General features: G+C 34.8%; 1 protein-coding gene across 1 annotated transcript; it reads right to left on the reverse strand.

Moving 5' to 3' along the window:
- Positions 1 to 403: 403 nt before the first annotated feature.
- LOC125848372 (probable sugar phosphate/phosphate translocator At3g17430) lies at positions 404 to 10,438 on the reverse strand. Its single transcript, XM_049528224.1, has 10 exons — positions 10,265 to 10,438; positions 9,045 to 9,342; positions 7,829 to 7,936; positions 6,327 to 6,358; positions 6,196 to 6,246; positions 4,256 to 4,317; positions 3,901 to 4,162; positions 2,220 to 2,485; positions 2,050 to 2,144; positions 404 to 831 (listed from the first exon to the last, which is right to left on the reverse strand). Exons 2-10 carry the CDS (start codon positions 9,129 to 9,131, stop codon positions 661 to 663), a joined length of 1,134 nt encoding a protein of 377 aa, XP_049384181.1. The 5' UTR covers positions 9,132 to 9,342; positions 10,265 to 10,438; the 3' UTR covers positions 404 to 660.
- Between the last annotated feature and the right edge of the window lie 968 nt (positions 10,439 to 11,406).

The following is an 11,406-nucleotide window of genomic DNA, read 5'->3' on the forward strand; positions in this document are numbered from 1 at the left end:
ATTCACAAATAGCCACTTTTCAACTCATGTAATTGAGAGAATAGTTATAGTTATAGCCACAAACTATAACTATTGTATTTGAATAGTTATAGTTTTCTTGAAAAAGTACACAATAGCTAAAATTTTGTGACTACTGACTAGAAGAAAAAAAGAGCATTTAAAGTTGAACGACACTTTCAAATCACTATTTCAATAGCATTGACAAGGGGTGTCAAATGAGCAGGTAGGGATGAATCAGACTGGTCATATTTTTATGGGCTAATTTTTCCATGGAGATAGATTGTAAGAAAAATGGTCTGGTTGCCCTGTCTTCTATGACAGTAATTACTTTGGGTAAATACCGGGCTTTTCAGCTGAAACACATTCAAACTCTTGATTGCATAGGCACGACCCAATTTGCATGTATGAAGACAATATGCATATATGCTTGAGTGTGTAATGTGAATAAAAGAATAACAGTTTGTTGAACGTCAATAGCCCTAAAATATTACAACATATGACCTTACAAGAATTAATAGCACTAACACTTTGCAAAGAAATGCAACTCCTGGCAAAATGGTGGGATGGTGTATACAAGACCTGCTCTCTTCAATCTGTTTGATCTATAATCTGACAACTGAAACTGCACCAAAAAATGTGATTTGAAGAAACTTATAATGCTCACGACGAGAGGTTGCTTCGCCCAAGATGAGAGATCCTAGTTGATGGTGTTAAAGGTGCTTCCTCATCCACCATTGGATCTGAAGAGCCATTCTTTGTACTGTTTTCCCCAAGATCAGCATTGTCATCTGGCAAGTACAGATGAGATGACTTCTTCTCCATCTTAAGCTCCTGTAGAGGTTAAGTACAGGTAAGACATACTTATAATAGTACAACAATCTTCCCAAGGAAAATCATATGAAAGTTGAACTCTCACGATTAACAAAGACAACAGTGTTGTCACAGGAGAAAAGCTTTAAGAAGCACTCTAGGTCTATTGGGACTTTAAGCACAATCAAGCGTGGGCTTTAGTAAGAAAACGTGCAATTAAGGGGAGAACAAAAAGAAGTATATATGTAGTTCAAGAAAAAGGTAACAAATGCATTTATAATGCTCTCCTTAACTAATACACTCAGTTACCAATTTTATTTGTTGTTCAGTATCGCTCGATTCGAGATAGAACTCATGGGCACGACTTAGTGCATGGCCCACACTGAAGCACAGCTTAAGCGACACAATGTCTTATCCGAGCTTTTTGAACTTCAGGGCTTAAGCCATCTTTAAATGATCCTTTAACAACACTGAAAGACAGTCAATTAAGTAGTCAGGTGATCTCCTTTTCTAATAACGTTGGTGTCCAGGCCAACACCCAAAATGTACAGTCAAATATTAAATAGTGTACCTCGACTGTTTCACCAGGAACTATGCACATACTACCTCCCACTACTACGTATGCTGGAACTCTGTGTACCAACACTGAGGCAGGTCGGAATGAAATCACCTAGTGTTTTTCTTCGCTGAAACTTGAACTCATATCTCACATGGTTTTCACCAACTTCATTGACTGCTATGCTACACCCTAGGATGCATGTGACTTAATCAGATACATTTCTTTTCAGCTTCTTTCATTTCAAATATGACGAGCACGGCAAACAATTGGGTTAGAAAATCCACCCTTGACCCACACAAAACATGAATTGATATGGCCTAAAAACAATAGAGGAAGCCAATAATAATCTTGACCTCAATCAGGAGGGGGGAAAAAGTGGGAGATGCAAAAGATATATAGTAAGCTTATCCTTTGCTGCAATTAGTGACTATCAGCATCTGTTACATATGAAATATTTATAATGCAGCTTTTCTCTTGTAAACACAATAGGATGTTAACTGTTTTAAATTTTAATTTTGCTGCTTGAAACAAGAAACACCAACTCCCTAAGAAACAAAAGAAGCATTCAGATATGCTTATGTTCCTATTGGAAAATCAGAAAACAAACCAGGAATGGAAAAAAATGAAATACAAAAACTGAAAAACGAAGCCATAGTCTGAAAGTCAGAACAAAATCTGACCTTAGCTGTTCGATCTAACATAGTATCTACAGGAAGCTGGGATGCTCGTACGTCCTTGATCTTCAAGTAGTTATACATCACGACACCACATAATGCTATACAAAACAAAATTTCATCAATATGGTGCATGTTAGCATAGAGTTCCCATAAATAAGGAAAAATATGCTTACCTATGGCATAGCCTGTAATGTTAAGAGTGGTAATTGTTGACTCCGGAAAAATTAAGGTCGAAAGGGCAATTAATATCCAATCTTTCAAGACACCAGCCACTCGAATGGTTACAGCACCAGTTCTACCAATCACTAAGAAAATTGAGAAATTCAAAGCAAGGGCACAAAGTGCATTTGAAAAGAAAATCCAAAAATTGAATTGGATCTGCGTGACTTCCATTTCAGGCTTCTCCAGAAGATACCATGGAATAAAAAGAAAGACGAAGCTGCATAATAAACATAAAATGATGAGTACCTCAATAATCAGCACAATATTCACTTGCATGAGACTCTAGACAACTGAAGACAGACATTTTAAAATACAGGGAATTACTCACTCATTGCGAAAACATAAAATGTTTGCCTTTGAAACCTGTAGTTTATAGAAACTACCTCACTTTGGAGGAAAATGTAAGCAAATATATAAAACAACCATTGCATATCACAGCATACAGATAAACCTTCTATCTCTATGAATAGAGGAAACCATTCATATAACAGTTACCAAAACTGCAACAATCAAACTAGCAAGTAGCTATCCACCTTGTCAACATCAACACTTTTTTGACTTCATACATGCCAAGATATACCTGTTATGCATGGCATGCAGGAAAGATTTATACACAGGAGAACATATTAACAGAAATTTAATGATAATATCTCTTGTTTCTTAAAAGTATATTATCATTTAAGTGGAGAAGGGTAGAGGGGCGGGCCCATTATCCACCGAGTTTAGAAGGCTGTGATTGGTCCAAAGGGTAGGTCACAAACGGATTTCTCGGTTATCAAAAAAAAATAAAAATGTATATTATCCAAGTTATGGTATAAGACATATAACCCTATTGTTGCAAGCCTATCCATCACGAAGCATGGAGTTCTAAAGTGAATAAAGCAATGTACAACCATATCCTTTTAGAAATAAAGCAAGAAAATATTAGATTGCCTTATTTTATATGTTCCTATGTAGATAATAGGAAAAAAATGCGGTAAAAAGTTATGAGGCAGAGTGCCATAGTCACCCAGAAGCAGCACACACATGCTGTTGGAACCAGACGATCTATTAAAGTTTTAACATTGTTGTTGTTTATAAACACATATAATATATCTACTTTGGCAAGATAGCAGAAAATGACAGTTAATAATAAAATCCATCATTTTTCTATACCAAGTTTACTACCAACCATGACACAAGACCTTTCAACTTTGTTTACAATTGTTTATGCAGATTGTAACAATTGAATGATCCGGTCTAATGTCAAGGTTCAACGTCTGTTATATCTGATTCTACTGCACAACTAAAATAAATAAGTCTATAAAATTATCCTTCCTCTAACAGCTTAAGCTTTTAGATAATGTGATTCACATTTCAACAGACTTTAGGGCAGTAGGATGATATGAATGTATCAGCAGTTACTGTAGTCGGGAGCAATCAAGAAGTTACTCCAACCCATTAAAAGATACCAATCTAAGGAAGGTCCTATTCCCTGCTATCTTTTTCCCTCTGATTCCAGAGTGTGTGGTGAACACAGGGGAGGCTTGGAATCATTTACAGCCAAGTTCTCACTCATCATATAGACTGGAACAAAGCATGGGCTTGACCAAATGTAAACAGATAAGTCAACCTTAGAAGATTGAAGAATACCTGCATGGAGCTATGTAATATAAACTGGTGATAGGATTGAGTGTTAATCCTTTCTTCTGGAGAAGAACTTGAGTTAACACCAGCCTAAGAGCCTCAGCAAATATCCCAGTCACCTGGTAAACTGTACCCACTACATTGAAGTGAATTTCCCCATAGGAGGATATTACAACACCAACACTGACCAAAAACATGTTCAAGAATACATCGCATCTTAGTTTGTCAGTTCCACAAATAACAGCCATGAAAAAGGTGGCCACCGGCACTGTCATTTCAATACAGAGAAAGCTACAGCCATTCAGTAGATTCCCAGGCACAGGAATTTGTAACTAGAAAAGAATACAGTATATGGACATACTCAGAGCTTTGAGCATCTGGATGAAGGCCACTGAAATGAACAAATATGCGGTGTTGCCAAACCTGTGAGCACAAAATATGCACCTTTCAGAGATAAACTTATTTTAACCTCATAGCCTCAACTCACTAACTGAAACAGAAATCATCCGCAACCATAATTCTCTCCTAGAAATTAAGAACCTCGAGTGTGAGGAACAAGGAGACAAGGAAGTTAAAGATCAATTACACTGCCAGACAGAGAATAATAGATGGCAATCGCACAGGATGCTACATTTAACTTTTCTTTTTGTCTTCTGGGGGCAGGATACAATAGGTATGAAGAGTGATTCGCGGGGCAGGTAATGCAGTACATGGTTTGCCTAAACACATAAGCATACAGTTCTTTATCTTTTAAGAAAATACCTTGAAATTGGAAAAATTATTTGTGGGAGAAGATTTAGAAAAGATCAAAGAAAAATATCAAAATTGAAAAAGAAATATTAATAAAAAATTAAAAGCACCAGGAATTTTTCTTGTAGCATGGTTTCTTCCTCTTTTTCAGATTTGTACCTTACACAATGTATCTGATCGCGGTTATAAGAACAATAACAGTATTATTAGGAGCTACTTTAGCTCTTGCTCAAAAAAGACATTAAGAGAGGTTTAGCCTATTCTACAATGTCTCAATTGGGTTATATGCATTTGAGTATGAAAAGACCCCTTTCTTTTGCGGGGTATCGCCATTTGGCTCATTCCCGGATCACTCCTTAAGGAATAGGACACAATAATATAGCACACATCAAAGAAGAGATTACCCCCTTTGTTATAAGACAAACCCCCATATGGGATTGCAGGGTCAGCAGAGGTTAGCAGAAAATTCTCGCTGTGGTATGAGACAGGTACAATGCAGGGCAGGGAGCATGCATATTACCCATCCTATAGTCATCTCTAAAAAAGTGATGACCCACAGATGGAGGTGTCCACCATTTTTATCATCATCCCAATTTCTGGCCTAGGTTTACTTTCATCTTTATTTTAGTACAGAAATAAGAAGTGGCAAAGAAAGGATCACGAGAAGCTAAATAATCCACCCACCAACATAAACAAGTAGAAAGGTGTAGGAAAATTCTGAAATCTGAAATCAACTATTACTATTCACATTTACCTGAAATATGAAATGCCTACATTTTTTAACACAGTTTTAAAAATGAGCTACAAGGATACCAAAAAAAGGACTTTTGTGTTATCAGCAAAAGAGAACTAAACAATAACAATGTGAGTAGATTGATTCCATCTGTATTGATAACAATTGAGCAGATATGGGCCTTTTCTATTTATAACTGTAAATTATTATTAATGAAAGCATCCAGGAGATAGCCAGTACAAAGAGAAAGTCTCATTTTATTTCTAGGTCACTCTCAGCATGTAAAGCAGTTTAGCAATTTAAGCCAAAGATTCAAAATCTCATTGTTCTTAATGTTGAACATTTCTGCTAGTATGTGCATGTTGTCCTTGTTTTGTGGGGAAAACGTGAAATGTGAGCTCAAGCAATGTCCAAAGGTTAGGAAACATCAATTTTAGGTTTGATCAGACAATGAGAGAAACTGATCAGCCATGTAAAGGATGGCACTGCAGATACGGAAGCTTTCATAATTAGGGGAAATCTTCAATTAGTTCAGATTATTGACCTCCATTCCACCTGACCAACCCAGAGTGAAATAGTGATGTATCTACGTATGGAAGATCAATAGTCAAAAGTGTCAAACTTTATGAAAAAACATTGTTAGTAGCACATTATATTAAGCTGTAGCTGAATATGAAGAAAAATATTCAGTGTGTGTCTAATAGGAATCTCTCCAATTTTCAAACGAATAAATACCAACAAGTCACAAGTGATCATGAAAGACAGAATCCGTAAGAAAAGCCAACAAGTATTCTAGCTCCTCAAAGTAGAGAGCTCACCAAAGACTTGCAGCAAAGAAAGCACTGATTGGAATAACGCACGTTGCATATCTGCAAATTCGATAATAAATCGAGACATGAGAACAATGATAAGTTTCAAAGTAAAAGCAGTTAAAGTAGGCAATTCTCACATTTCAAGAGTCATCTTGACAGGTGACACAACCTGCAAAAGATAATCATGAATTAAAAGGAAAGCTAGATGAAACTTAATACAAGAATCAAAGCACTAAGATCAGAGATGAAAAATTAATTTTCCAATTCAGACAATGTAAGAAATGAACCAAAATCAGAAGCTAAAGATGACCATACACCCATAACTTTTAGTACACAAACAGAGACTTAACAAAATCTCCATGGAAGTTCATTTGCATGGCCACAAGCATCTCTCCAAGGCCAAAGAGCAGTGCAAAAAGAGGATAAATTATCACCAGCACAGTAGTTTCCTCAAACAAAGATTGAATTCATCAACATTGTTAAAGATCCTGATGAAGAGTGACTAGGGATGAACCTCAAAATAGACCAATAAGCGCTCAGATGAATCTAACGTAGTCAAAATCTGTCCAAGAATTTTTCTTTCAAATTAGCATACAGCATTAGACCCTAATTCCATGAGTTGCTTGGCTTTTGTTTGGCAAAAAAATTACTCATGTAAGATTTATATAGGATCACCAAACTGCCGAATCAGAGTAAAACAATTGCCAGGCTTCTTGTCTAGATCCCTAAAAATAATTCAATGGAAATAGTTTTTCTACTTGTCAAAGTATTGTAACAAGCTGCTGATAATAATTATGAATGTTTTAATAGGAAAAGACACTAGGCAAGGCACTTCTATTCTCGCAGGGCAACACAAATGCATTAAAGAGAGAGACGGAAATGCTTAACCTTTATCTTCTACTCCCTAGAGTCCTTTTTCTTTGACATTTAAGGTATTAGCACACTCATTAAGAAAACTATTTAATAGCATTAATCATAAGGGGTATTTGACTAAATCACCTTTATCTTTGAGTAATTAATGACTGCATGCCTTATTGGAGTAGTAAGGGCCCAATTGGAAGAAAATAATTAATGTCTTCTTGGTTTTCCGAAGTGACAAATATTTTGGACCAAATTCTTTTACCTGAAGTGAAAAATAAAAAGGACCAAAAGGAGTATCTGATAACTACTCAAGAAATTACAAGTCATTCAGCAGTTAATGAAGAAGCCAAAAGTATTTTGCGTGTGTGTATGGGGGTGGGGGTAGGGGTGGGGTGGGAGACTTTTATGCTGCTATGACTAAAGTTTGATTAGACAATATGATGTTATCAGGATGCTGAATGATCATGGTGTATTTATAGATACAATAATATCAATGAAATAACAACATCAGAACAAAATAATATTGTGACAAGATCTGAAGAAAATCCTGGAGCTTTTAAGTTTTAACACATGGATCATATCAATTGTGTATAACATGCTAACCTACTGAAAGCAACCTGGTAGAAATGCCAACTTATACCTAGCAATCTCAGATAGCAAGCATTTCGACAACAATGTCAACAATAATTGAGTAGCAAGAAGTCATCATCCAGAAGAGCAAATATGAGAGTGTACAAGAAAAATGTCAACGTAATTCAGTAATTCTTAACTACCATACCTTGAAGACACGGATAAGAAAGAAAGCCACTAAGCCTGAAAAGCCCATATGTATCATGGTAAGTGTAATTGGGAGTGGGAAATTGAAATATTTTGGTGAAAGTACCCACTGCAAGAACATAATATAAATGGCAGAAGAAAATCGTTAGTTTGTATTGATGATATTTCAAAGTAAAAGAATTACAACTAAGTCAGAGATAAAATGTATCGAACAGAAACTTCTCCCGAAGCTTACAATGCAACATATACAGACTGGTAAAAAAAGAAAAAGAAAAAAGCAAACACCCACCAAGACCTGTGCCAGCTGTGGTGGTGGAGTAGAAGGCCAGATACATACAAATCAATTGGGATGTGTTTTGAACAAATGAAGTTTGTAAGTCAAGCCCTGCTGTGTGCTCACTCCTATAATGCATGCTATTGGAAAAGCCAAGACAGTAGTCTGCTTATGCAGCAAGGGTACAGTGGAGTGTGGAAGGTGCAGTGGAGTGAGGAAGTGGAAATTTGAAACATGTGCACCTTATTCTACAGGAATAATATAGCCTCATAGTTTATGCATTACAAACAAACATTACAAAACAGTTGAACAAGAATTTTCTACCTTCTACTACCAAATGAGACCAAATCTGAATCAACAATGCTCAGCGTCTACATCATTGGTTTTCATATCACCCTATTTATTATTCATTTCTTTTTTATTAACAAAATGCCTCGTGTAAGAGCTTGCTCACACTGACATCGGTCTCAGATAATTTCCCAAATGAAAAACATTGGTTCCTCATAAAGAATTTGCTCTTCCCTTCATGGTGTTTGGTTAGTTGAATGGAAAATAATGAAACTTGTGTCCTTCTCCATTCAGTTAGGAATGGCTATGACAGTTGATTTTGGACCAGCAGCAGAGAGTTGCATGTTTCACTATCCTCCTTCTGGCTTCCTAAGAATGTAAGTGACCCCTGGCCCCTCTAAGTTTCCTTGGAAGCTCATGGCAATAAATGATAGCAGCTTGTCACTTTGGTTGTTCTTCTCAGAGATCGCCTGAACCACAATTTTAATATAATTGTAGTTTTCTTTTTTCCCTTTTTTTATTTTATTTCTTTTATTTCTGAGGTTGCTTAAATGCATTTAAGCTATAGACATAACATATTCTAACTGACAAAGAACAATCCATGAATCCAATGAAGTCGAAGACAATCATGAAATACTTGGAAAAAGACACATACCTTGTTATACAAAATAACTCCTGATGAAAGCACGATATAGACAAGGAGATAAAAGTAAGTCAATAAAAGCTCTTTGCTGATCATCATTGTAAGTCACTTGGCGATTCAAATGGCTGCACCTCCCTATATTACAATGTAATTCTCTCAAATCCAAAAATCAATAAACTTGGATCCAGGAGATTTGTGTAGGTACGAGGTGAAAATTTAGCTCAACGGCTGTATTCATTCCTTAAAGATGATTGTAATGCACCAGCCTTGTTTCTGCTTATGCCGTTATAGAAACATGGACTGATAAAATCTGGAGATAAATGTGTCAAATGTCAATTTACTAATATCAGAAGGAGTCTTCATTTTCTAACGACACTATCAAAACAACCTGATAAATCAAATCAAGCACTAGAACAAGTAAACCCAGATTCTATGAACTTTACAAAAAGATGAATGTAACGACGAAATTAGAAATTTTAATGGCATGGAATTCCATGAAAAGGTAAAAAGCTTGCCGCAACACACACTATGAAACAACCTTTAATGGTCAATTTAATAAATATCCACTCACAGTCATCCAATGCAGGCACGAGATGTACAGATCACAAAATACAACTTGGCAATCTATCAGATGCAAATAATAAGAGTATCCTGCTAAGCCAGGGAACTCCATAAGACTATCTGGAATAAGCTAATGTTTAGGGGCATACATGGTCACAATTTGCCAATCAGCACCCTGCAGTTAACGCACAACTCACCAAAAGAACTTCTATGAAACATTTCAAAAAACTCAAATTCTGCAAATTTTCTTTCACCTTATTATAGAACTAACATAATCGGACATATTTCTAACTGGTAATATCTGGTGACAAAATAAGCAATAAATTAACGGTCCTAAGCCCTCAACGATCAAATTTTCTTAATGTTGAATCAATTCAGAAAGAAACGCAATAATAAGCGAACTCAAAAAAGTGCAAGCAGTAGCAACAAAACTCAATAATAATAAAAAAAAAACAATAGAAGAACGAAGCCAAGTAAGCACATTGTATGAGCTAGCAAAACAAGCTACTACTAATAATAACAATAATAATACAGATAAAACAACAAAAAGTAGTGATGATACAAGGAACATCTAGCGAAAGGAGAAATTATACACATAATTTGTCCTCACACCAATATACACCGACGCGTTCAGGTGAAGGAGAACGAAAATGAAGACTGAGAATACATACCAGGAGAAAGAGCCGGAATTCGGGAGACGGAGATCTATTTCCGGCGAGATGCCCACGGTTCGATCTGATTTGGTTGATTGAATTCTGTCGATTGGTTAGCTCTATGAACACGATTACGAGTTCACAGTGAGTGTGTGACGTTGATAAGGAAGAGGAATCAGGATTAAGAAGAGCTGCAAGTAACGACGAATGGGTCCTACTAATTAATTTCTCTCTGATTACGTACCTACACATAACACATGTTATTTAAAAACTCTCTCCCGTCTCATTTTGTATGAGTTAATTTTATTTGACACATTTTTTTTTGAAAAAGTAAAAAATAAATAAATTTATAGTCTAAAATAAGGATAGATATTCATGTGGATTTAAATTATATTATTAAGAATAAAATAAATATTTTAAAATTAAATTATTAATAGAAAAATAAACCCTTTTAAATGTAAATTAGTGATAAATATGTATATAAAATAACAAATGCCTTTATAAATTATGACATATTTTTGGCAATGAAAATGTTAAGTAATGATGTTTTGTACTGTAATGAAAATTAATACGTCTCTTTTCTCTTCGTTTTTTTCTGTTGATTTAAAAAAAAAATGACAATTAAGCTTCATACTTTTATTTTATTAACCTTCATACTATTATTTTAGAGCTTAAATTTTAAAAGTGTCTTAATATAATCTCATTATTTATAATGTTATACTTACGTACTCAAAGTTCAAGTATTTGTAAATTATTTATTGGTAGATATTTTAAACAAAGGTAATAATTTTAAATATAAACATAGTTAAAATTGATATGATATTTAAAATACACTACTTTAAATAGTGCAGGGTAATAGATCCAGCTAGCATTATTATAGTAATTTTGATCAAAATGCTGATATATTTCAGATCCTTTTTTTAAGAAAAAAATAAAATATCAAAAAGAAAAAGAAATAGAAATGTGTATCGCTTTTTCCTCCTATTTTTAGTTTAATCATTTTTTGTTTCTTTTCATTGTCCTTGTTTTTAATCTTATTTTTCACTTTCATCTAAATAAATCTTTTCCTCTTATTTTTTATCATCATCTAAATAAATCTCTATTCTAATTTTTATCTTTATCTTCTATATTGTTTTTTGGTAATATTTGTAAAGTAGAAG

The sequence above is a fragment of the Solanum stenotomum genome, chromosome 12, assembly GCF_019186545.1.
Source record: "Solanum stenotomum isolate F172 chromosome 12, ASM1918654v1, whole genome shotgun sequence".
Lineage (NCBI taxonomy): Eukaryota > Viridiplantae > Streptophyta > Magnoliopsida > Solanales > Solanaceae > Solanum > Solanum stenotomum.

Excerpts from the sequence above, each read along its gene's own strand:
- LOC125848372 (XM_049528224.1), bottom strand. The coding sequence starts at position 9,131 with ATGATGATCAGCAAAGAGCTTTTATTGACTTACTTTTATCTCCTTGTC. Across the intron at positions 4,163-4,255 it reads CCAGATGCTCAAAGCTCTGA|TGCCGGTGGCCACCTTTTTC; the intron begins GTATGTCCATAT and ends TTGAAATGACAG. Across the intron at positions 832-2,049 it reads TGTTAGATCGAACAGCTAAG|GAGCTTAAGATGGAGAAGAA; the intron begins GTCAGATTTTGT and ends TAACCTCTACAG.